At 42.1% G+C, this 26,573-nt stretch overlaps 1 protein-coding gene across 1 annotated transcript in view; it reads right to left on the bottom strand.

The window, feature by feature from the left end:
• SLC26A5 (solute carrier family 26 member 5) overlaps nt 1-26,276 on the bottom strand; it is a 49,312-nt gene extending 23,036 nt beyond the window's left edge. Inside the window, 7 exon segments of the mRNA XM_033193819.1 lie at nt 2,242-2,324; nt 12,462-12,614; nt 14,980-15,144; nt 16,015-16,181; nt 17,588-17,698; nt 25,278-25,417; nt 25,903-26,276. Of these exon segments, the coding sequence (XP_033049710.1) occupies nt 2,242-2,324; nt 12,462-12,614; nt 14,980-15,144; nt 16,015-16,181; nt 17,588-17,698; nt 25,278-25,417; nt 25,903-26,054 (971 nt within the window). The 5' untranslated portion in view covers nt 26,055-26,276.
• Between the last annotated feature and the right edge of the window lie 297 nt (nt 26,277-26,573).

Raw genomic sequence — 26,573 nt, 5'->3', positions numbered from 1 at the left:
CTGCAACCTCTGCCTTCCGGTTTCAAGTGATTCTCCTGCTCAGCCTCCCAAGCAGCTAGGAGCGCCTGCCACCACACCCAGCTAATTTTTGTATTTTTACTAGAGACGGGGTTTCACCCTGTTTGCCAGGCTGGTCTGGAACTCCTGACCTCGTGATTCGCCTGCCTTGGCCTCCTAAAGTGCTGGGATTACAGGCGTCTGCCACTATGCCCGGCCAATATGTTTTTAAAATGTACAGTTAGATAATAAAGATGAAGCAAAGAAGTAACATGATTAGAAACTAAAAATTCATTGAAATAACAGTCTTAGAACCCATTACTAATAAGTAATTAACATGACTTGAATGCTGTGTGTTCAGGTGTTCACTCACTGCCTTCCATGCATTATCGCCTGTAGTTCTCACAACTGCCCTTGAGATAAGCACTAATTACCACGCCCACCTGGCAGGTGAGGAAACGAGGCTTTGAGAAGATAAGTGTCACACAGCTAGTACGCGGCAGGCTAGGATTTAGGTTGTTTTGCTCTTAAATCCTATGTCACTCAAGGAGAGATTTTTAAAACTATTCAATTTAGGAAAACAAAAAAAAACAGAAAACCACTTGCCACTATTGGTGGGATTGTAAAATGGTGTAACTGCTATGGGAAACAGTATGAAAGGCTTTCAAGAAAGTAAAAACAGATCCAGCAATCCCACTTACAGGTATATACCCAAAAGAAATGAAAGAAAGGTCTCAAAGACATATTTGCACACCCATATCCACAGCAGGAATATTCACAATAGCCCAAAGGTAAAGGCAACCCACATGCTCATCAATGGATGCACGGAGAAATAAAATACAGTATATATCCATAATGGAATATTATTCAGCCTTAAAAAGGGAAGAAAATACTGTCATATGCTACAATATCGACAAACTCTGAAGACACTATGCTAACTGAAATAAGCCAGTCACAAAAAGACAAATGCTGTATGATTCCACTTACATGAGGGATCTAGAGAAGTCAAATTCATAAAAACAGAAAGATGAATGGTGGTTAGTAGGGGCTGGGGGAAGAAGAAAAGAGGAAGTTCTTGTTTAAGGGGTACAGAGTTATAGATTTGCAAGGTGAAGAAGTTCTGGAGATCTGTTTTACAATAATGGGAATATATTTAACACTACTGAAATGTACACTTAAAATTGATTAAGATTTGCTGGGCACGGTGGCTCATGCCTATAATCCCAGCACTTTGGGAGGCTGAGCTGAGTGGATCACTTGAGGTCAGGAGTTCGAGACCAGCCTGGCCAACATGGTGAAACCCTGTCTCTACTAAAAATACAAAAATTAGTCGTGTGTGGTGGCACACACCTGTAATTCTAGATACTGAGGAGGCTGAGGCAGGAGAATCACTTGAACCCTGGAGGCAGAGGTTGCAGTGAGCCGAGATTGTGCCATTGCACTCTAGCCTGGGCAACAGAGTGAGACTCAGTCTCAAAAAAAAAAAAAAAAAAGCTGGGCGCAGTGGCTCACACCTGTAATCCCAGCACTTTGGGCAGCTGAGGTGGGCGGATCATTTGAGGTCAGCAGTTTGAGACCAGCCTGGCCAACATGGAGAAACCCCGTCTCTAATAAAAATACAAAAATTACCCGGGCGCGGTGGCTCACGCCTATAATCCCAGCACTTGGGAGGCTGAGGCGGGCGTATCACGAGATCAGGAGATTGAGACCATCCTGGCTAACATGGTGAAACTCCGTCTCTATTAAAAATACAAAAAATTAGCTGGGCGTGGTGGCGGGAGCCTATAGGTCCAGCTACTCGGGAGGCTGAGGCAGGAGAATGGCGTGAACCCAGGAGGTGGAGCTTGCAGCGAACTGAGATCGCGCCACTGCACTCCAGCCTGGGTGACAGAATGAGACTTCGTCTAAAAAAAAACAATTAGCTGGGTATGATAGCACATGCCTGTAATCCCAGCTACTTGGGAAGCTGAGGCAGGAGAATCACTTCAACCTGGGAGACGGAGGTTGCAGTGAGCCGAGACAGTGCCACTGCACTACAGCCTGGGTGACAGAGTGAGATATCGTCTCAAAAAAAAAAAAAAAAGGTTTAGACAAAATTTTGTTATGTGTTTTTTACTACAATAATACTAAAAATAAAATGCACCCAATGATTACTTTTCATTGCAAGAGTACTAAAGTAAGAGTTAGAGGCAATAGATCCATTGATTATTTCAGTCACATGGTTACTTAAAACTACTTTCCTACCCTAGAGGAAGTGTTCCAACGACATCCACATTGTATGATTCTTTCAAGTTAAACCCAGCTGAAATGCCAGTTCCCATTACCACCTACAAAGACACAAATCCAAATGCACCTTTAGAGATGAATGTTCAAATACTGCAAAAATCAGCTTCAAATATGTTAGTCAAGTCAAATCTATTCTCACTTTTAACATTCAGATTTAAAAAGAATTACCATTAGCTTCAACAATTCTAACTTCTCTTAATGACCCACCCTACATAATTAAAATGAACTCTACAGTTTATGACCTGGAATTTTCTTCATGCTCTGTCCTTTTCTACACTGAGGTGTCTGGCTAGTTGACTGCAACAGAAAAAGGTCATAAAGCCTTTCAAACGTTGACCTTACCTTTAGGGTGGTGAAATGAGTCTCTGGCCACAACGTTATAAATAAAGGATATTTAACTCTGTACTTTGAGGGTGGTAAAATGACACTGTATGATTACAAAATGTACATCTGGATTTAGAATCCTCCTGGTGATCCTGTTTCCAGGACAGCAGCCCCAAGTGTGGCGATAGGGCCCCAGCAGCAACCCATAGCTGTCTCTTCCCATTTCAGCTACAAAGTCAGGGTAGAACTGTATATCAAACAGATGGTCACGGTACATAAGGCCATCCTGGATTGGCAGGGCATAGATTTACTTGGGGTGTAAAGTACAATCCCTAATGAGTTACAAGAGAAACATAACAAAAGGTGAGATAGCAATTTGCTCAGGAATTATTGCCTATAGAGCTTTCTGAGAGAGTTACCCAACAGAGAAGAAATCAGAGCTGGCCAGGGAAGGAAGCCAGTCCCTCCTGAGGAGGGCCACTGCAGGAAACAAATAATAAGGTAAGCTTATTATCAGAAACAGCAGTCTGGGAGACCAGGGGCATGGGGGATTCTGGCTCTTTTGATGGAAGGATCCTTTTCTGTTGAAGACAATTATTTTCATCACCCTTAATTGCATTTTTTGTGCATCTCTAACTAGGGGAGTGCCTCGAATATTTAAATCTACACAATATATATGGCTTAAGCTCCTGGAGCTTTAATTTTATACAGTGGTAAGTAATTTAAACCATTGTTTTCTTATCAACACAAATAGATGTATTATAAAATTGAATGCAAAACTCAAAAAATATTTTTATAATAAAAAATAAATTTGACACTTAAAGGGAGTCATACAGATGCTGTCCCTAAACTTTCTAGAATTCTGGGAAACCATTACCCTGGGAAGCATGGAAAAGTCTTTAAAGGGAATCTAGGAAACAGATTTAGTAACTGAAGGAGAGGCAAGCTGTGTCATTTACTTCATAATTGAGGCTTGCCTGACTTCTTTCCCTCGCAAGGGTGCTCAGAACCTTTTGCTGTACTCCAAGTCAAAACGGGAACTCTATGCCTAGCCCCAGTGAGAGAAGAGGTTTTGAAACTGTTAGAGATATATTTTGTTTTGTTTTGCCTGTTAAAAGGTACTAATGCCATATAGACAAGACTGAAAAAAAGAAAAAGTTTGAAGGTATTGGCTTCCTTGCGAGCTACACCAGCCAGTTGTTTTCATAGCTAGAACTTTTTGCTATAATTTGGATCAGACACCTATACTCTTCATTTCTTTTTTACATTTTTAAATTTTTTATTTTATTATACTTTAAGTTCTGGGATACATGTGCAGAACGCGCAGGTCTGTTACATAGGTATACACGTGCCATGGTGGTTTGCTGCACCCATCAACCCATCATCTACATTAGGTATTTCTCCTAATGCAATCCCTCCTCATGCCCCCCACCCATGGACAGGCTCTAGTGCGTGATGTTCCCCTCCTTGTGTCCATGTGTTCTCATTGTTCAACTCCCACTTGCGAGTGAGAACATGCGGTGTTTGGTTTTCTGTTCCCGTGTTAGTTTGCTGAGAATGATGGTTTCCAGCTTCATCCATGTCCCTATGAAGGACAGCAGCTCATCCTTTTTTATGGCTGCATAGTATTCCATGGTAGGTATATATGGACCACATTTTCTTTATCCAGTCTATCATTGATGGGCATTTGGGTTGGTTCCAAGTCTTTGCTATTGTGAATAGTGCTACAATAAACACGTGTGGATGCGTCTTTATAGAATGATTTATAATCCTTTCGGTATATATCCAGTAATGGGATTGCTGGGTCAAATGGTGTTTCTAGTTCTAGATCCTTGAGGAATCGCCACACTGTCTTCCACAATGGTTGAACTAATTTACACTCCCACCAACAGTGTAAAAGCATTCCTATCTCACCACACCCTCTCCAGCATCTGTTGTTTCCTGACTTTTTTTTTTTTTTGAGACGGAGTCTTGCTCTGTCACCCGGGCTGGAGTGCAGTGGCCTGATCTCAGCTCACTGCAAGCTCCGCCTCCCAGGTTTACGCCATTCTCCTGCCTTAGCCTCCGGAGTAGCTGGGACCACAGGCGCCCGCCACCTCGCCCGGCTAGTTTTTTGTATTTTTTAGTAGAGATGGGGTTTCACCATGTTAGCCAGGATGGTCTCGATCTCCTGACCTCGTGATCCACCCGTCTCGGCCTCCCAAAGTGCTGGGATTACAGGCTTGAGCCACCGAGCCCGGCCTTGTTTCCTGACTTTTTAATGACCACCATTCTAACGGGCATGAGATGGTATCCCACTATGGTTTTGATTCGCATTTCTCTAATGATCAGTGATGATGAGTTTTTTTTCATGTTTGTTGGTTGCATAAATGTCTTCTTTTGAAAAGTGTCTATTCATATCCTTTGCCCACTTTTTGATGGGGTTACTTCTTTCTTGTAAATTTGTTTAAGTTCCTTGTAGATTCTGGATACTAGCCCTTTGTCAGACGGACAGATTGCAAACATTTTCTCCCATTCTGTAGGCTGCCTGTTCACTCTGCTGATAGCTTCTTTTGCTGTGCAGAAGCTCTTTAGTTTAATTAGATTCCATTTGTCAATTTTAGCTTTTGTTGCCATTACTTTTTTTGTTTTAGTCATGAAGTCTTTGCCCATGCCAATGTCTTGAATGGTACTGTCTAGGTTTTCTTCCAGGGTTTTTATGGTTGTAGGTCTTAACGTTTAAGTCTTTAATCCATCTTGAGTTAATTTTTGTATAAGGTGTAAGAAAGGGGTTCAGTTTCAGTTTTCTGCATATGGCTGGTCAGTTTTCCCAACACCATTTACTAAATAGGGAATCATTTCCCCATTGCTTGTTTTTGTCAGGTTTGTCAAAGATCAGATGGTTGTAGATGTGTGGCGTTATTTCTGAGGCCTCTGTTCTGTTCCACAGGTCTATATATCTGTTTTGGTACCAGTACCATGCTGTCTTGGTTATTGTAGACTTGTAGTATAGTTTGAAGTCAGGTAGCGTGATGCCTCCAGCTTTGTTCTTTTTGCTTAGGATTGTCTTGGCTATGCGGACCTTTTTTTGGTCCCATACGAAATTTAAAGTAGTGTTTTCTAATTCTGTGAAGAAAGTCAGTGGTAGCTTGATGGGGATAGTATTGAATGTATAAATTACTTTGGGCAGTATGACCATTTTCACGATATTGATTCTTCCTATCCATGAGCATGGAATGTTTTTCCATTTGTTTGTGTCCTCTCTGATTTGTAGTCCTCCTTGAAAAGGTCCTTCACATCCCTTGTAAGTTGGATTCCTAGGTATTTTATTCTGTTTGTAGCAATTGTGAATGGGAGTTCACTCACGATTTGGCTGTTTATTTTTGGTGTATAGAAATACTTGTGATTTTTGCACATTGATTTTGTATCCTGAGACTTTGCTGAAGTTGCTTATCAGCTTAAGGAGGCTTTGGGCTGAGATGATGGGTTTTTCTAAATATACAATCATGTCACCTGCAAACAGAGACAATTTGACTTCCTCTCTTCCTATTTGAATACCCTTTATTTCTTTCTCTTGCCTGATTGCCCTGGCCAGAAGTTCCAATAGTATGTTGAATAGGAGTAGTGAGAGAGGGCATACTCATCTCATGCTGGTTTTCAAAGGGAATGCTTCCAGTTTTTGTCTATTCAGTATAATATTGGCTGTGGGTTTGGTGTAAATAGTTTTTATTATTTTGATATGTTCCATCAATACCTCATTTGAGAGTTTTTAGCTTGAAGGCTTTTGAATTTTCTCGAAGGCCTTTTCTGCATCTATTGAGATAATCGTGGTTTGTTTTGTTTATGTGATGGGCTATGTTTATTGATTTGTGTATGTTGAACCAGCTTTGCATCCCAGGGATGAACCTGACTTGATCATGGTGCATAAGCTTTTTGATGTGCTCCTGGATTCAGTTTGCCAGTATTTTTTTGAGGATTTTTGCATCGATGTTCATCAGGGATGTTGGCCTGAAATTTTCTTTTTGTTGTTGTGTCTCTGCCAGGTGTTGGTATCAGGATGATGCTGGCCTCATAAAATGAGTTAGGGAGGATTCCCTCTTTTTCTATTGTTTGGAGTAGTTTCAGAAGGAATGGTACCAGTCCCTCTTTGTAACTCTGGTAGAATTCGGCTGTGAATTCATCTGGTCCTGGACTTTTTTTTTTGGTTGGTAGGCTATTAATTGCTGCCTCAATTTCAGAACTTGTTATTGGTCTATTCAGGGATTCAACTTCTTTCTGGTTTAGTCTTGGGAGGGTGTATGTGTCCAGGAATTTATCCATTTCTTCTAGATTTTCTAGTTAATTTATATAGAGATGTTTATAGTATTCTCTGATGGTAGTTTTTGTTGTTGTTGTTGTTGAGGCAGAGTCTCATTCTCGCTCAGTTGCCCAGGCTGGAGTGCAGTCGTTTGATCTTGGCTCACTGCAACTTCTGCCTCCCAGGTCAAGTGATTCTCCTGCCTCAACCTCCCGAGTAGCTGGGACTACAGGCGTGGGACACCATGTGCAGCTAATTTTTAAAATTTTTAATACAGAGGGGGTTTCTCCATGTTGGCCAATATGGTCTTGATCTCTTGACCTTGTGATTCGCCTGCCTCAGCCTCCCAAAGTGCTGGGATTACAGGTGTGAGCCACTGTGCCCGGCCAGTAGTTTGTATTTCTGTGGGATCAGTGGTGATATCCCCTTTCTCATTTTTTTATTGTGTCTATTTGATTCTTCTGTCTTTTCTTCTTTATTAGTCTGGCTAATGGTCTATCTATTTTGTTAATCTTTTCAGAAAACCAGCTCCTGGATTCACTGATTTTTTTGAAGGATTTTTCTTGTCTCTATCTCCTTCAGTTCTGCTCTTAGTTATCACTTGTCTTCTGCTAGCTTTTGGATTTGTTTGCTCTTGCTTCTCTAGTTATTTAAATTGTGATGTTAGGGTGTCGATTTTAGATTTTCCCACTTTCTCCTGTGGGCATTTAGTGCTATAAATTTCCCTCTAACTGCTGCGTTAGCTGTGTCCCAGAGATTCTGGTATGTTGGTATGTTGTGTCTTTGTTCTCACTGGTTTCAAATAACTTATTTATTTCTGCCTTAATACTGTTATTTACCCAGTAGTCATTCAGGAGCAGGTTTTTCAGTTTCCATGTAGTTGTGCAGTTTGAGTGAGTTTCTTAATCGTGAGTTCTAATTTGACTGCACTGTGGTCGGAGAGACTGTTTGTTATGATTTCTGTTCTTTTGCATTTCCTGAGGAGTGTTTTACTTCCAATTATGAGGTCAATATTAGAACAAGTGTGATGTGGTGCTGAGAAGAATGGATATTCTGTTGATTTGGGGTGCCGAGTTCTGTAGATATCTATTAAGTTTGCTTGGTCCAGAGCTGAGTTCAAGTCCTGAATATGCTTGTTAATTTTCTGTGTCACTGACCTGTCTAATATTGACAGTGGGGTGTTAAAGTCTCCCACTATTATTGTGTGGGAGTCTAAGTCTCTTTGTAGGTCTCTAAGGACTTTGCTTTATGAATCTGGGTGCTCCTGTATTGGGTGCATATATATTTAGGATAGCTTCTTCTTGCCACATTGATCTCTTTATCATTATGTAATGCCCTTCTTTGTCTTTTTTTGATCTTTTGTTGGTTTAAAGTCTGTTTTATCAGAGACTAGAATTGCAACCTTCTGTTTTTTTTTTTTTTTTTTTTTTTGCTTTTCATTTGCTTAGTAAATCTTCCTCCATCCCTTTATTTTGAGCCTATGTGTGTCTTTGTACACAAGATGAGTCTCCTGAATACAGCACACTGATGGGTTTTGACTCTTTATCCAATTTGCCAGTCTGTGTCTTTCAATTGGGGCATTTAGCCCGTTTACATTTAAGGTTAACATTGTTACGTGTGGGCCAGATGTGGTGACTCATGCCTGCAATCCTAGCACTTTGAGAGGTTGAGGCAGGCTGATCACCTGAGGTCAGGAGTTCGAGACCAGCGTGGCCAACATGGTGAAACCCCATCTCTACTAACAATACAAAAATTAGCCAGGCGTGGTGGCAGGCACCTGTAATCCCAGCTACTCAGGAGGCTGAGGCAGGAGAATTGCTTGAACCCTGGAAGTGGAGGTTGCAGTGAACCAAGATCGTGCCATTGCACTTCACCCTGGGGGACAAGAGCAAGACTTTGTTTCAAAAAAAAAAAAATTGTTACATGTGAATTTGATCTTGTCATTATGATGCTAGCTGGTTATTTTGCCCATTAGTTGATGCAGTTTCTTCACAGTATCGATGATTTTTACATTTTGGTATGTTTTTGCAGTGGCTGGTACCGGTTTTTCCTTTCCATATTTAGTGCTTCCTCAGGAGCTCTTGTAAGGCAGGCCTGGTGGTGACAAAATCTCTCAGCATTTGCTTGTATGTGAAAGATTTTATTTCTCCTTTGCTTATGAAGCTTAGTTTGGCTGGATATGAAATTCTGGGTTGAAAACTCTTTTCTTTACAAATGTTGAATTTTGGCCTCCACTCTCTTCTGGTTTATAGGGTTTCTGCAGAGAGATCTGATGTTAGTCTGATGGGCTTCCCTTTGTGGGTAACCCGACCTTTCTCTCTGGCTGCCCTTAACATTTTTTTCTTCATTTCAACCTTGGTGAATCTGATGATTATGTGTCTTGGGGTTGCTCTTCCCGAGGAGCATCTTTGTGATGTTCTCTGTATTTCCTGAATTTGAATGTTGGCCTGTCTTGCTAGGTTGGGGAAGTTCTCCTGGATAATGTCCTGAAGAGCGTTTTCCAACTTGGTTCCATTCACCCCGTCACTTTCAGGTACAACAATCAAACGTAGGTTTGGTCTTTTCACATAGTCCCATATTTCTTAGAGGCTTTGTTCATTCCTTTTCATTCTTTTTTTCCCCTCTAATCTTGTCCTCAAGCTTTATTTCATTAAGTTGATCTTCAATCTCTGATACCCTTTCTTCTGCTTGATTGATTTGGCTATTGATACTTGTGTATGCTTCACGAAATTCTTGTGCTGTGTTTTTCAGCTCCATCAGGTCATTTATGTTCTTCTCTAAACTGGTTATTCTAGTTAGCAATTCCTCTAACCTTTTTTCAAGGTTCTTAGCTTCCTTCCATTGGGTTAAAATATGTTCCTTTAGCTCGGAGAAGTTTGTTATTACCCACCTTCTGAAGCCTACTTCTATGCATTCATCAAACTCATTCTCCATCCAGTTTTGTTCCCTTGCTGGTGAGGAGTCGTGATCCTTTGAAGAAGAAGAGGCATTCTGGCTTTTGGAATTTTCAGTTTTTTGCACTGGTTGTTCCTCATCTTCATGGATTTATCTACCTTTGGTCTTTGCTGTTGGTGACCTTCAGGTGGTGTTTTTGTGTGGACATTCTTTTTGTTGATATTGATGCTATTCCTGTTTGTTAAGTTTTCCTTCTGACAGGCTCCGCTGCTGCAGGTGTGCTGGAGTTTGATGAGGTCCACTCCAGACCCTGTTTGCCTGGGTATCACCAGCGAAGGCTCAGAACAGCAAAGACTGCTGCCTGTTCCTTCCTCCAAAAGTTTTGTCCCAGAGGGGCACCCGCCAGATGCTAGCCAGAGGTCTCCTGTATGAGGTGTCTTTGGCCCCTACTGGGAGGTGTCTCCCAGTCAGGAGTTACGGGGGTCAGGGACCCACTTGAAAAGGCAGTCTGTCCCTTAGCAGAGCTCGAATGCTGTGCTGGGAGACCTGGTGCTCTCTTCAGAGCTGGCAGATAGGAATGTTTAAGTTTGCTGAAGCTGCGACCACAGCTGCCCCTTCCCCCAGGTTCTCTGTCCCAGGGAGATGGGAGTTTTACCTATAAGCCCCTGACTGTGGCTGCTGCCTTTCTTTCAGGGATGCCCTGTCCAGAGAGGAGGAACCTAGAGAAGCAGTCTGGCTACAGCAGCTTTGCTGAGCTATGGTGGGATCCGCCCAGTTGGACCTTCCAGGTGGCTTTGTTTACACTGTGAGGGGAAAACCCGCCTACTCAAGCCTCAGTAATGGCAGGTGCCCCTCCCCCTACCAAGTTTGAGCATCCCAGGTTGACTTTAGACTGCTGTGCTGGCAGAGAGAATTTCAAGCCAATGGAGCTTAGCTTTCTGGGCTCTCTGGGGGTGGGATCCGCTGGAGCTAGACCACTTGGCTCCCTGGCTTTAGCCCCCCTTTCAGGGGAGTGAACGGTTCTGTCTCACTGGTGTTCCAGGCACCACTGGGGTATGAAAAAAAAACTCCTGCAGCTAGCTCAGTGTCTGCCTAAACAGCTGCCCGGTTTTGTACTTGAAATCCAAGGGAATCTTGGTGGTGTAGGCACCCAGGGGAATCTCCTAGTCTGTGCATTGTGAGGACCATGAGAAAAGCATAGTGTCTGGGCCAGAATGCACTGTTCCTCACACCACAGTCCCTCACAGCTTCCCTTGGCTAAGTGAGAGAGTTCCCCGACCCCTTGCACTTCCTGGGTGAGGTGATGCCCCACCCTGCTTCATTTTGCCCTCCGTGGGCTGCACCCATTGTCTAACCAGTCCCAATGAGGTGAGCCAGGTACCTCAGCTGGAAATGCAGAAATCACCTGCCTTCTGTGTTGATCTCGCTGGGAACTGCAGACCAGAATTGTTCCTATTTGGCCATCTTGCCAGCCCTTTACCCCCAAACGTACTCTTCATTTCTTTTGAGACAGAATCTTGCTCTGTCACCCAGGCTGGAGTGCGAGGTGCAATCTTGGCTCACTGCAACCTCTGCCTCCCAGGTTCAAGCAATTCTCATGCCTCAGTCTCCCAAGTAGCTGGGTTTACAGATGCATTTCACCACACCTGGCTAATTTTTTGTATTTTTAGTAGAGACAGGGTTTCACTATGATGGCCAGGCTGGCCTCGAACTCCCGGCCTCAGGTGATCTGCCTGCCTTGGCCTCCCAAAGTGCTGGGATTACAGGTGTGGAGCCACCACACCCAGCCTACTCTTCATTTCTTCTCCTTGTAGCTCCCACACATGTGCAAACACGTCCCAGGATGCCAAGGGCACTCTACGGGACACTTTGGATATTAAAAGGTCCCCAGTGAAACAGTGACACCTATTGGGCACTGTGCAAGCTTCTGGTTGGCAGTAGTTCAGTTTGAACACCGTGTTCCTTTCAATAATGCCATATCTTTGCAAAGCTGGGTGTTCAGTGGTTGCTGCGATGAAAAAGCAGGAACCACATACATATTCATGTGAACAGGAAATGAGGGTAGCAGTGCCCTTTTTGATTCTGAGATTTGAGGATCTATGCAGTTCCCATCAGGCATAGGCATTCCATGATTAAATAATTGTGGTTACTTCACATAATATTTTTATTCCAATGTATGTGCATATTTTTAAAAACAACTATGAAGTTGTTAATAATCAGTATTATTAAAGTGTTTGGAACTAACTACTTAATAAATGGAACTGTGAGGTATTTCTTTTGGCTTAGGAGTGTCAAGGGATGGAGAAAGTTTGGGAACCTTTGCTTTGACAAAACGGAAATGGATTTTTTTTTAGGTTACTAAAGTAATATGTGCTCATTACAAAAGAATTAGCCAACAAAAATTTGAGGATAAAATCTTCCATAACCCCATCACTTATAATTAATGTTAAAATTTTCATGTATAGTCTTACATATAATTTTAAAAATCGTCTGTGTCTATGTTTTACGGCTTTTTCTCTTTACTTTCTTGTCAATGAATTTGTCAAATTTCTTTGACAAATTGTAACCTTCTTTTGGCAGAATTGAGAGCAAAAAATTCCTTTCATCCACTTCAAAATCCCTTACAGAAACCAGTAAATGCAGTCGTAGAAGCTGAATAGGTCATTGACCCAAGGTGACTTACCGCAAAGAACTCTAAAGGAATAGGCGCCGGCAATTTCTCTTTAAATCTCTCGTTAAACTCCTTGCCACCCAACAGCAAACCAAAAACCATCAGCCCGACGCCTAGGGAACACACGTTGAGGTTTTTAACATTCTGCAACACAGCAACTGTACTCTGTAACACAGTGAACGCTGGATGTTTACATCAAGAAATTGCCCCTGAGAGAGGCAGAGACTGTCTAGTGCACTAATTCACATCAGCCATTCCACTGGGTATTTCTAGTTAAAAGTTCTCAGGCTGAAATCTCTCTTTGTAGCTTCCACCAATTAGGAAGTATTTTTACCCAGTCTACAACTTTATAGTTGTTACTCTTTTTTTTAAAATAGTTGTTATTTCTTTTTTTTTTTTTTTTTTTAGAGACACAGTCTTGCTCTGCTGCCCAGGCTGGAGTGCAGTGGCATGATCTTGGCTCACTGCAACCTCTGCCTCCCAGGTTCAAGCGATTCTCCTGCCTCAGCCTCCTGAGTAGCTGGGATTATCAGTGCCTGCTGCCACGCCCAGTTAATTTTGTATTTTTAGTAGACACGGGGCTTCAACATGTTGGTCAGGCTGGTCTCGAACTCCTGACCTCAAGTCATCCGCCCGCCTCGGCCTCCCAAAGTGCTGGGATTACAGGTGTGAGCCACTGCACCCAGCCTTATAGTTATTCCTATCAAACAATTATTCTTCTCATATGCTGATGTCTCAATGTAATATTATAAAATTCAAAAAAGGAACCCTGAAGCTGAGTCCTGAGCACTCGGAAAGAATTAAGGGTTGATAGCAAAGTACTCCAAAGGTAAATACATAGAAAAGCCTTTAGGAGCTCAAAGAAGGAGAAAGTATTGTTAGCAGGACTTTGAAGTCAAGGGTGCTGATGTCTGGGAAAGGAACCCAGGAGAATTAGAGAAGAAATCCACTTAATTATATCCCAGGGTTACCAACTGGGCACCTCAAATATAGTCAGTTCTCATTTGAAACCCAATAAAGTAGACTTCCTGCTCAGCCCAGGCCATGCACCCTTTCCTATCAATGCCTAGAGTACTCAGCATGTTTATTTCCTTTGTGACAAGGCATTTCGAGAAGTCTCAGAGTAAGAAGTATGGTAACAGCTATTATGGGAGACTAAGAATTTTGTTATTTAGAGAATATTCCTAAAGTCTGATTCCATTTTAACCAGTCAATGACTCAATCTAAACGTCACTTCCTCAAAGTGCCTTTCCTAGACCCCTAATCTCAAAGTCTCCCTATTTAACTTTCAGAGCAGCTGGTACTTCTCCTTCATAGCATGCAACACAAATTGTAATTGATTACACATGTATGCAATTAAAGGTTTACTATCTTCCCACTGGACTGAAAGTTCTAGAGGGAAAGGCCTGTATCTTTTCAGCTCACAGCTGCATCTTGGCACCCAGTGCCTAGCACATAAATACCTACAAAGACTACAGGCCTCTCTTTCCAAGGATAGCTTTAACAGCATTTCAGAGGTTTTGATATGTAGTACTTCTATCAATTAATTCTAATTGTTTCCTAATTCCCTCTTTATTCATGGGTCATTTAGAAATGTTTTTTGGTTTCTAAATATGTGGGAGTTTTAAAGCTATGTTTAGTTTTTGATTTTTAATTATACTGCACTGTGTGAAAAACATTGAATTTTTAGAATTGGTGATCAGTTTCACATGATCAATTTCAACATGATCATTTAGTACCATTGTTCCTTAAGTGCTTGCAAATAATTTATATTTTCTCTGAGTTTGGTAAGGGGTATATGTAACTAAAAGATTTATGTTAGTTAAATCTTTTACAGCCTTATTTTTTTGCCGGTTTGAATTGAGACGGAGTCTCACTCTGTCGCCCAGGATGGAGTGCAGTGGCACGATCTCGGCTCACTACAAGCTCCGCCTCCTAGGTTCATGCCATTCTCCTGCCTCAGCCTCCTGAGTAGCTGGGACCACAGGCGCCTGCCATAACACCAGCAAATTCTTTTGTATTTATAGTAGTGATGGGGTTTCGCCGTGTTAGCCAGGATGGTCTCGATCTCCTGACCTTGTGATCTGCCCATCTCGGCCTCCCAAAGTGCTGGGATTACAGGCGTGAGCCACGCACCCGGCCTGAATTAGCAGTTTTTGAGAGAGAGAGATGTTCTCCCCGCGTGCCTTTAAATTATTTGTTAGTTTCCAAAAAGACCATGATTTGGTTGTAAGAAAAAGCTCTCTCTTCACCTAATTAGAGTGATGGTGCAGTCACCAAATAAAGATCTAGCGAAAAATTCCTTGTGAAGTGGGCAGTATCACATATTAATAATAGAGATTTTAAGGTTTAGTCTTCTTGGTAACACTCTTTTCAGAAAACCTTAGAATAAATGAATTTTTCCTTTTTTATGGAAATTACTGGAGAAAAAGAAAAATGAGTCTTGAAAGTATAAAGAGATACAGAAGAGAAGTGGGGGAAATAAAGAAGAAAAAACAAGTACCAGAACGTCAGGGATTTGCTTACTTACATACACCACTGAAAAGATTCCACTGTACCGCTTTGTTTTAACTCCAAACAGATATTTTAACATGGAGGTGAAGACATGCACAGCTGCTGCAGTGGTAAACCCTCGGACCAGAGGCTCTGTGAGATATATGGCCACAAATCCAAACCTACAGACACCTAGGCAAAACTTTTTTTTTTTAATGACAAAGAAACAAATGAATCACATGATAGGTCAGGAAGTTAAGACCCACAGCAAATATACAAGTTCTTTCTTGACCATTTTCTTTTTTTTTTTTGAGATGGAGTCTCGCTGTGTCACCCAGGCAGTGGCATGGTCTCGGCTCACTGCAACCTCCGCCTCCCGGTTCAAGTGATTCTCCTGCCTCAGGCTCCTGAGTAGCTGGGACTACAGGTGCATGCCACCACACCCAGCTAATTTTTGTATTTTTAGTAGAGACGGGGTTTCACTATGTTGGCCAGGCTGGTCTTGAACTCCTGACCTTGTGATCCACCTGCCTCAGCCTCCCAAAGTGCTGGGATTAAAGGTGTGAGCCACTGCGCCCAGCCTCTGGACCATTTTCTAACACTGCAAACTTGTACATGAAGTGGGTAAGTAGCTAACAAATCAATCACTGGTTATACAGAAGACAGTGGAAGGTCTGGAGTGGCTTGGTGCCCCACAGTGCACTGGCCACACTAATGCCTTCCCTGTCTCTCATAGAGCTGGGGGCATGCTTCATCATGTAGACTAAAGTGCATGATCATGATCATTGGCTGTTTCCTCCAAGCAGAGAGGAATATCCTCTCCCAGCACTAATCAATCCTGCTGTGTCAAACTTGTCTTGCTTTTGGGATCTTTAAAGCATCCACCTGAAGCTTGCTTGCTGGTCACTCATAGTTGTGAATAAGGCATGCAGTTGGTCTGCAGTTACTCCCGGAGCTTTGGGGTTTCTCTGGCAGACGCCGCCCACCGTTAGGAAGACCAGCTAAGAGCTCTCAGTAGATACTTGTTAGGTTAACAAAAGAGACAGTCCATTTCCCCATCTTTGAGCCTTACCTGAATGATTCCTGAAAGTAAGGTCACAGACATAGCGACTTTCACTCTCAAGGCATCTCTGGCCTCTGTGCCATTGGTTGCATTTACTCCTCCTGGAATGACTATATCATCTGGTACTAATCGAACAGCCACACCACCAATCATCAGGCTAATAACAGCAAAAGGACCTGAAATAATGAAGCATGAAGATCCCTGTTCAGGGTTCAAGGACACTATCTAATTCAGAGTATTTGATAGGGTTTTTGCCAGTACACCAAGAGACAAAGTTGAGGTCAAGAAGTCATGCTTGAAAGAAGGCTACGCTCCCTTCTTTAGTGTCCTGCCTCTGGTGTGTGAGTAACCATGTGTGTGTGCATGCAGACTGTATTTTCCAAAAATAGACATAGCAATATCTTCCATCCACCTACTCTTCTTGACATTTCCCCATCAAGAAGTGGGGTCTAATTTCTCCTTGAATCTGGGTTGGCTTTGACTTGTTAGTAAACAAAACAATGCAGCAGAAGTGAAGCTGTGTGACTTCCGAGGCTTGGTAATAAAAGGGCTGCAACTTCCACCTTCTGCTGAAGCCGAGTCACCATGTGTAAGAAAGCTCCAACTAGGCCAAGTGGAGAATTCCTGGCACTGCATGGAGAAAGGAAGGCAGGGAAGGGGGAAGGGAGGGAGGAAAAAGGGAGAGAGGAAGAATTACCCAGACCAGTCCTTCCCAAGTCCTGACCTGCAGGCACTATGGAAGATACAAACACGATTGTTGTTGTAAAGCTGCTACATTTTGAGGGTATTTGTTACCAAACAGTAGACATCTGGAAAGTGTGTGTGTGCTAGGTGGTAGCCTTATGCAATACCAGGACTATTATGAAATCCATATGCTTCTGATAAACTGATAATATGTACAATTCAGAGCCCCAAATATGACAAAAATGAAATACGTGAATAGCGATTAGGAACTTGAAGTACTACCATTAGTACAAAAATAAAAACCAGATGCTGGCAAATTACATTATGAAATGAAGCATTTATCTCATTTCACAGATTTCAACAATTGCCCTTTTACACAAGAAAATTGTCTTTTTTATTATTCCAAGATTATAATAAAGTTGTAAGTTCTAGAAATCTTGGCAGGCGTGTAGTTTTTTTTTTTGAGACAGAGTCTTGTTCTGTTGCCCAGGCTGGAGTGCAGCGGTGCGATCTCAGCTCACTGCAACCTCCGCCTCCCGGGTTGAAGCAATTCTCCTGCCTCAGCCTCCCGAGCATCTGGGATTACAGGCACCCGTCACCAAGCCTGGCTAATTTTTATATTTTTACAAAGAGATGAGGTTTCACCATGTTGGTCTGGCTGGTCTCAAACTTCTGACCTCAGGCAATCTGCCCGCCTCGGCCTCCTAGAGTGCAGGGATTACAGGGGTGAGCCACCACGCCTGGCCGAGTGTAGGTTTTTAAAGCACCTGTCGTGTATGCAGTAACAAAAGTTATTATAAAGACAATTTTTAATAACGACCATGCTATTTCTTTGGCACATTGCAAAGGCTGGAAATACACAAGGGAAGGTAGTAGAATATGAAGTATAAGCTTTTACCTATTGATATGTGTCTGGAGGTTCCAAAAAAACAATACATGATAACGGGATAAAATGAAGAGTACAGGCCAAATATCGGAGGCACAGCTGCCAGCATTGCAAACGCTAAGCCTGTGGGATTAAAAACCGAACAGAAATGGGAGATCATTAGAAGACAGAGGGGTTACATGTGTTTTTCTCTTGGTTCTTTATTTCTGATGAACGAGTGAAGCCCATCTTATTTTAAGCTGCAACCTACCCTACCCCAATCCTGCACATCATCTTACCTTGGTGCTGATAGAGTCAAGGATGAGACAGTTTCCACTGTCATCTCCTTTTTGCCAGTGGGTGATTTTTTTTTCTGCTTTATTCTTTCACAAATTAGATAAAAGCAGAAAAAAGTCTTATCTTAGTGGGTGCCATTGTAATTTGGTGTTGATGTACAAATGCGAGCTCTTTCTCCAATGGGGTGATTTTGTGGGTTCTCTGGAGACCCCTTTGCAATGAAGGACTCCCAGTTACTATGCCCTAACTATGTAATGCTCCTTCCTCCTGACTCTTAGATATCCTCCCTCCAACTCTTATCAGAAGGTACGGCTTTCCAGGTAATTTCGGCTGGCGTATGCTCATATTGTAGGCAGTCTTCTTGGGCAGGTACCTATCAAATGAGCCAAGCCTCGTTACCTTCCAGGATGCTCAGTTATCCAATGGGAAAGCTTGGCATTTAACTCCCAAGAAACTTTGGAAGTGCAGGTCACACCCTCTGGAGGATTCTTTCCCTCACTCTGCTGTCCTAGGCAGTTCACATCATCCTTGACACATTTTTTTTTTTAAATAGACTTTTTAGAGCAGTTTAGGTTCACAGCAAATTGAGCAAAAGATACAGAGGTTTTCCATATATCCCCTGCCCTTATGTATGCACAGCCTCCCCCACTATCAACATCCCCCTCCAGAGTGGCACATCTGTTACGAGTGATGAACCCACACTGACCTATCATTATCACCCAAAGTCCACAGTTTACATTGGGTTTACTCTTGGTGTGGTACAGTCTATGCAAATGTACAATGACAGGTAGCCACCATGATAGTATGATATAAAGTAGTTTCACTGGTTAGAAATTCTCTGTGGCCTATTCATCCTTCTCTTCCCCCATTCCCTGGAAACTGATGATCTTTTTACTGTCTTTTCAAAGACAGTCTTGCTCTGTCACCCAGGCTGGTGTGCAGGGGCATGTTCACGGCTCACTGCAGCCACAACCTCCCAGCCTCAAGCAATCCTCCCACCTCAGCCTCCCTAGTAGTTGAGACTACAGGTATGCACCATCACACTTGGCTAATTTCTGTAGAGACAGAGTTTCCCCATGTTTTCCAGGCTGGTCTTGAACTCCTAGGCTCAGGCAATGTGCCCACCTCAGCCTCCCAAAGTGCTGGGATTACGGGCATGAGTCACTGTGCCTGGCCAGTTTGGCCTTCTTTAGAATGTCGTTCAGTTGGGATCATACAGTATTAAGCTACATCAGGTTGGCTTCTTTCATGAAGTAATATGCATTTAAAGTTCCTTTATGTCTTTTCATGGCTTGATAGCTCATTCCTTTTTAATACTGAATATTTCATTGTTTGGATGTACCACAGTTTACCCATTCATCTACTGAAGGCCATCTTGATTGCTTCCAAGGTTTGGTAATTATGAATAAAGCTGCTATAAACATCCACATGCAGGTTCACTTGAAAGTTTTTTAAAAACTTTCTTTTTTAGAGCAGCTGGACTTTTTCATGCAAGAATTAGGTAGTAGTCTCCACAAACTCCAGGGGGTGCTGCTCAGCGCTTTGAGTAGCTTTCTTGCAGTCCTTCCTTACTTGACTGCAGGTGGAGGGGAAATGGATAGGGTTTTAACCTCTCCCTGGAAAATTCTCATTCCAAATCAGTCTTCTCATTCCCTCATATATTCTGTTAAAAGTGACACACTCAAGAGAGCCTGGGTCATTCATTCATAGTTTGGGATAGATTGACTGGCATCCCTCTTTCAAATGTATAGGCAATAAGCACTCTTTGTTCTCAGCTTTGGGGGCTCAGCCAAATTTCTGGAACAACTAAAAAACGCATTTAATGCACTGTTACGCTGTGGAGGAGACAGCTTTAGCAAAAGAAGAGTTGGGAAAGCTTCCTAACTTCATGTATAATAACACGGTCACTTGAATGTTGTTAAAAAAAATTTATTTCTAGCAAAGAAATGCATGCATATGATTTAAAAAGCCAAGCAGCAAAGGCTCTCTGGAAAAGCCAGCTCTTTTCTGCTTACCCCTCTTCCTCCAGGTTTTGCTCCTCAGAGCCAATGACTTCCAACTCGTGTAGCTGTTTTTCTCTATTTATCTCCATTTTCCTAAATCAGCATTCTCAAAGGAGAGCCCTCCCCCACCCCCACTTCTGGCAGGAGACATTTGGGGATGTCTGGAGACATTTTTGATTATGATGATGGGGGAGGGGGTGGGAGTATTACTGGCATCTAGTGGGTGAAGGCCAGGGGTACTGCTAAACCCCCTACACTGCACAAGACAGGCCCCCAAAAACAAACAGGTAAATGGCATGAGGTTGAGAAACAATATTCTAAATATGTTTGTATCATGATTTCCCAATTTATCCATTTTAGATGCCAACTTAATTTTCCATTATGTTTACCTTTTCAGCTTTTCATTAGGTGACTTTTTTTCTTTCTAGTTTGAGATCCTCTATTGATTCCTGGTATTCTATATTTTACTATGGTGTGCCTTGTTTTATTTTTCATTTATTCTGCTGAGTATTTTATGATTCCTCTCAGTCTGAAAACACATGTATTTCAGTCCTGGGGATTACTCTTTGATCATTTCTTCCTTCTGTTTACTCTCTTCTTTCTTTCTGGAAGTCCTATTAGATGTAAGATGGGACATCCGGCTTGATCCTCTGGTCGTCTTATGTTTTCTCTCTTACTGTCTTTTTCTTCTACTTCCAGGAGATTTCCTCTACTTTGTCTTCCAACTCTGACTAAATATGTATTCCAGCTATCACATTTTTAATTTCTATGAGCTCTTTCTTGTTCTCTGAATGCTCTTTTCAAAATAGCATCCTGTTTTTGTTTCAGAGACTCAATGTGTTTTTGTTAGGATACTATAAAGTTTTTTATTTTGCCCTGTTATTTCTGTTCCTTATGAATTCTTTTTTGAATGATTTGGTCTCTTTCTTGAAGCTTCATGTGTATTGGCTCTCTGTTTACTGATGGGCCTTATTGTAGGACAACTGGGTGGCCAGCCAGCATCTTTACTGGGGGACCTCCATTTGTCACTATGGGTCTTTTATAAGTCACCATCTGCTTTGGGCTATAAGATTTTTTGCGGGCACTTTGAAGCAAACAAAGTAGAGCAAGGGAACAGCCTTTGTTGACTCACAGTTCAGTGTGCAGACTTTTAGTTAACTTTCCTGACATCTCTTGGTATTTTTATCCTACCATCCACTGCATCATGTAGGTGTGGGGACCTGAGTGTATTGATGCTACTGATTGCAAAGATTTTGAACCAGTTCCCTTGCTTTTAGCCTTCTGCCTGACTTACAGCTTTCACAATACTTGGAGCCTCCAATTTCCTAGTGTAAGTGTACGTACCTACATTTAAACTTCTCTACTCTAATGATTCAGCTGCCACTTGTCCATCTGCTTGCCATATATACATTTCTCCTGTTCCACTGTGTCTCCTCTCTCATGTTCTTCCTCCTTGCTAGTTTATACCATTTCCCCTTTCATTGTCATTTTAGAGGAATTTTTAAGACAATTAGAGATAAGAGCATACTTTCACTCTGACATGCTTAACACAAAATTTTTTTGTAATTTAAATTATTTATCAATCACAAGAAATGTATTTACTTCCTTTTAGATCTCCATCTTTGCTATATTGTTTTTCATACTTATCTTTCTTCATTAATAATGAGCAGAAAAGTACCTTTCCAATGCAAATTTGATTATGGGATGATCTGTGTCTCTCAGCAGTGTTCCACCTACTGAATCATTCCCTGATTTGAAATAATTTCTTCCTTTCTGTAATAATGTACACTCCTAGTTTTCCTTTCCAGATACTTTTCTATCTCTTCTGCTGTTTCCTCCTTCTGTATTTGGTCTTTAATGTTGGACAGAGCTTGATCTTAGCTCCCTTCTCTTTTCACTCCACATTCTCTCCCTAGGTGCCGTGGTCTATTGCCATGGTTTAAATGCTTTCTATAGGTCAAAGATTCCACAGTTGATATCTCTAGCCCCTACCTCTCTTTTGGGCTCATCATATATTAAATACAAACATGAAATATCTACTTGTCTATCTCACAAGCATCTCAAATTTAACATAATCAGACTTACTCTTCAATCCTATTCCTGTCATCTTTTTTATTATTTTTTATGTTTTGAGATGGAGTTTTGCTCTTGACACCCAGGCTGGAGTGCACTGGCACCATCTCAGCTCACTGCAACCTCCGTTTCCCAGGTTCAAGCGATTCTCCTGCCTCAGCCTCCCAAGTAGCTGGGACTACAGGTGGGTGCCACTACGCCTGACTTATTTTGTATTTTTAGTAGAGATGGGGTTTCACTATGTTGGTCAGTCTTGAACCCCTGACCTCAGGTTATCCACCCACCTTGGCCTCCCAGTGTTGGGATTATAGGCATGAGCCACCATACCCAGTCCTGTCATCTTTATTATGTCTGCAATTGACACCTCCATCCCTCAGGTGTTTGAAACCGCAACCTGGAAGTCATTCTTGACCATCCCTCTTCTTCACCATCCCCACACATCCAACCCATAAGCCCAGTTGTCTTAAAGTTATTGTTGACAGGCCCTCCTCCTTCTTTCTAAGTTAATCCAACAGCCAGTTTTGCTGATCTCACCTACAACATATATGTCTTTCCAATTCTTTCCATTCTTACAGCCACCATTCTAGTTCAAGATGGAAGAAGGTCAGCTGGTTGAAGTAAGTTTGCAGAATGATGGTGAAAATTCAACCAGGCAGAATCCTGAGGAGTTCTTCGAGTGTGAGCTTGCGTGGTTGTCGGCAGACATTCCTGCAGCTCCATCAGTCCAGCTTGACTGAATGTCAGTTTGACTTCTGCTTCCTGTTTTGGATACTGAGCCCTTATCTGCTTCTCACCCTGCCCTTGCCTCTGCCTTTGAATCTGTCCCTGTATCTATTCTTGGGGTGATGGCACCAAAATGATTGTGGGAATCTGTCCCAAATCTGCAAGATTTTGTATAATAGATTTAATAAATCTGGTAAATCAGTCACTCGGAAAATTAAAAACAAAGCCAATTGCTCATTAGGGGAAGTGATTTTTTTTTTGACAGTTTTTTGGAAACTGGCTACAAGGGAATTGATTTTTGGCCAGCTGACCTAGAGCTGTTCAAGCCAATATCACCTTTGCCTACCATGAGCTGCTGTCACCTCTACCTGGTCTCCTCACATCCATTCTGGTGCTCCTCCCACTACCCAAATCCATTCCCCCCATGGCAGTCTTCAGTGACCTCTTACAGAGTGATATGGTTTGGCTGTGTCCCTACCCAAATCTCATCTTGAATTGTAGCTCCCATAATTCCCATGTGTTGTGAGAGGGACCCAGTGGGAGGTAACTGAATCATGGGGGTGGGTCTTTCCCATGCCGTTCTCATGGTAGTAAGTCTCACGAGACCTGATGATTTTATTTTATTTTATTTTATTTTATTTTATTTTATTTTATTTTTTGAGGCGGAGTTCCGCTCTGTCGCCCAGGCTGGAGTGCAGTGGCCGGATCTCAGCTCACTGCAAGCTCCGCCTCCCGGGTTTACGCCATTCTCCTGCCTCAGCCTCCCGAGTAGCTGGGACTACAGGCGCCCGCCACCTCGCCCGGCTAGTTTTTGTATTTTTAGTAGAGACGGGGTTTCACCGTGTTCGCCAGGATGGTCTCGATCTCCTGACCTTGTGATCTGCCCGTCTCGGCCTCCCAAAGTGCTGGGATTACAGGCTTGAGCCACCGCGCCCGGCCGACCTGATGATTTTATAAAGGGCAGTTCCCTACACAAGCTCTCTCTTGCCTGCCACCATGTAAGATGTGACTTTGCTCATTTGCCCTCTGCCATGATTGTGAGGCCTCCCCAGCCACATGGAACTCTGGGTTCATTAAACCTCTTTTTCTTTATAAATTGCCAAGTCTTAGGTATGTTTTTATTAGCAGTGTGATAAGACTTATGCACAAAGAAAACCTAAATAAAAAGTAATGCTGATAGCTTTTCACTGCACTCAGAATGAAACCCAAAAATGGCCTAAGAAGACTCTGCAGGCCTGCCTGTGCCCACCTCACCTGCCACTGCCCTCTGCTCCCTCACACTCCTAGAACAATGCTTTTCCATTCATTCTTTGTCCCACACCCAATTCTTTTCCTGCTCAGTGCCTTCACACATGCTATTCCTTCTGCCTGAAATGCATTTTCTCTTATTCTTGACCTGAATCAGGTCTCAGCTCAAACCTCATTTCCTGGATCCACTATTCTTTTTTTTTTCCCAGTGGAGTCTTGCTCTGTTGCCCAGGCTGGAATATAGTAGCATGATCTCAGCTTACTACAACCTCTACCTCCCAGGTTCAAGCGATTCTCCTGCCTCAGCCTCCTGAGTAGCTGAGACTATAGGCACATGCCACCATGCACATATAATTTTTATATTTTTAGTATAGATGGGGTTTCACCATGTTGGCCAGACTGATCTTGAACTCCTTACCTCAGGTGATCCACCCACCTTAGCCTTCCGAAGTGCTGGGATTATAGGTGTGAGCCAACACAGCCAGCCCTAGATCCACTATTTTTATTTCACAATACCTTATCTTTTCCTTCATTGTGCTTATCATTGTAATTAAAATTTTTCTATGTGCTTTTTTCTGCTTAGCATCTCATGCCTTGATTGGATGGTTAGTGAGCTCCATGAGGACAGTGAGCCAGGTAGGTGCCTAATAAACATGTACTATTTAGAATACATGAATAAATTAATGAATAAGTTAATGAATATTTTCTTAAGTTCTTATATGACATATAAAATCACAGAGTTGCTGCAATATACTACAGGAATTTAGCATATCATAGTCCCTCGTAATTAGAATATGGACTCAGAAGCCACAAACCTTCACAGCAACCATAACAACAAAATGTTTCTTGAGTGACTGACTTAGCAAGTGGCAAGATAATGCCCAACCAGTGTACTGATCTGCAAAACAGTATCACCATTTTCTACTATTAATATCCCTGGAGCTTTTTTTTGGAGACAGGGTCTCACTCTGTCTCCCAGGCTGGAGTGAAGTAGTACGATCAGAGCTCCTCACAGCCTTGAACTTCAGGGCTCAAATGATCCTCCTGTGTTAGCCTCTCAAGTAGCTGAGACTACAGGCATGCCCAGCTGTGTTTTTTGTTTTTGTTTGTTTTTTCAAAGGTAGAGACAGTGTCTCACTTTGTTGTCCAGGCTGGTCTCCAATTCCCAGTCTCAAGTGATCCTCCCACCTTGGCCTTCCAAAGTGCTGAGATTACAGGTTTAAGGACTACATGCTTCTGAGGAATACCTTCAGACAGGTAAAGGTTACTAGAAAGATATGATAAAAATTACGAATTTGCAATCATGATGAAATAAACACTTCTGTTTATTTCAAGCATTTGTTTGAGGACAGCAAGGGGGGAAAGAAAGATCTACTAACCTTGAGGAAGCTGAAGCACCCCTGTGCTTATGCCTGAGACCAAGTCACCCAACACATATTCCTTGAATTTGTATGCTGGCAGCCATTTAGTTATGGGTAGGAACATATAAATGATATTTCTTATTTTTTTAGGAGTACATCTGAAAGGACAAAGACAGACAGAGATTAAGTTATAAATGAGAAACATCTCTGTAGAATTCAAACCAAAGCACTTTCCATTCCTTATTCCCAGGAGCAATCTGGAAAAATTTCCAATTGGTGATTCAGGATGTTGCCAGACAGGGTAGGAGTCATGGGTGGGGAAAAAAAGAGAGTGGCTGGAATATTCCTGGGACACAAAAGGTATTTTGAAGGTGGGTGGAGAATTAGAAAGCGTGCTGGTTATGTTAATATTTATACAGACAAAAGGCGTAGTAGAAATTCAGTAAATATGGTGAAATTCATGATGAAGCCTGTGTACAGATATCTAACACTGATTGAACCTCGTAAACAGCTTTGCAAACCATGATGGCTCAGCATTCATTTTTTTCTCCACTTCACCAAACAGATTTTCTTTGCACATTTGACCTTGTGCCTCTCATAACTAAATGATACAATAACAGAAACAGGTTAAAATGCAACATACGTGAATGCCTGTTTCAGCTTATCCGCAATGGAATCTGGAACCTTGTCCTTAGTGTGTAGTCTTTCCTGGAGGACCGGATGACTAAAGATAGGCCTTTCCACATAGTACCTCTGGGTTGCTGCAGGGATTTCATTTTCTTCAGCATGATCCATAGTACTCTGAAATCATTCATTAATAGCAGGAGACAAGCATTTCCTGAGTGTTACTAGGGGAAAAAAGAAAAAATCCATTTTACATGCCAAAATCCTACTGAAGAGTTTTCCTAAGCATCTCTTCTTTGTGGTGTTCCAAGCTCTTCTGAGGCTTTCTTTGGACACCCCAGAGGACCTAATAGATTGATCTGTATATACGAGGCAGTAATTAATGAAATCAAAATCAATAAAAAAAAAAAACGTGACTTATTCCCTCCCAGGGTAATAAACGGTTAATGTGTGTACCTTTAACAAAAGCTCATATTAAGTGCAATGGCTAAATACTACAGTCAGCTGCCTCTAGGTCCATATAAGAGGAATTGCAAATCAGGTCAGTTTTGACCAGCTATATGTCAAGGAAACAGAAAAAAAGAGTACGATCAGTCCTTAAATTGACTCAGTGTTTCTTAAAGCTATATTAGCCTCCCTTCCAATTCTATATTTACAGTTGATTACTCTTTAAATTTTTCTATGATTCAG

The sequence above is a fragment of the Trachypithecus francoisi genome, unplaced genomic scaffold (assembly GCF_009764315.1).
Source record: "Trachypithecus francoisi isolate TF-2019V2 unplaced genomic scaffold, Tfra_2.0 Lachesis_group4, whole genome shotgun sequence".
Classification (NCBI taxonomy): Eukaryota; Metazoa; Chordata; class Mammalia; order Primates; family Cercopithecidae; genus Trachypithecus; species Trachypithecus francoisi.
This window is presented reverse-complemented; position numbering and strand designations above follow the sequence as displayed.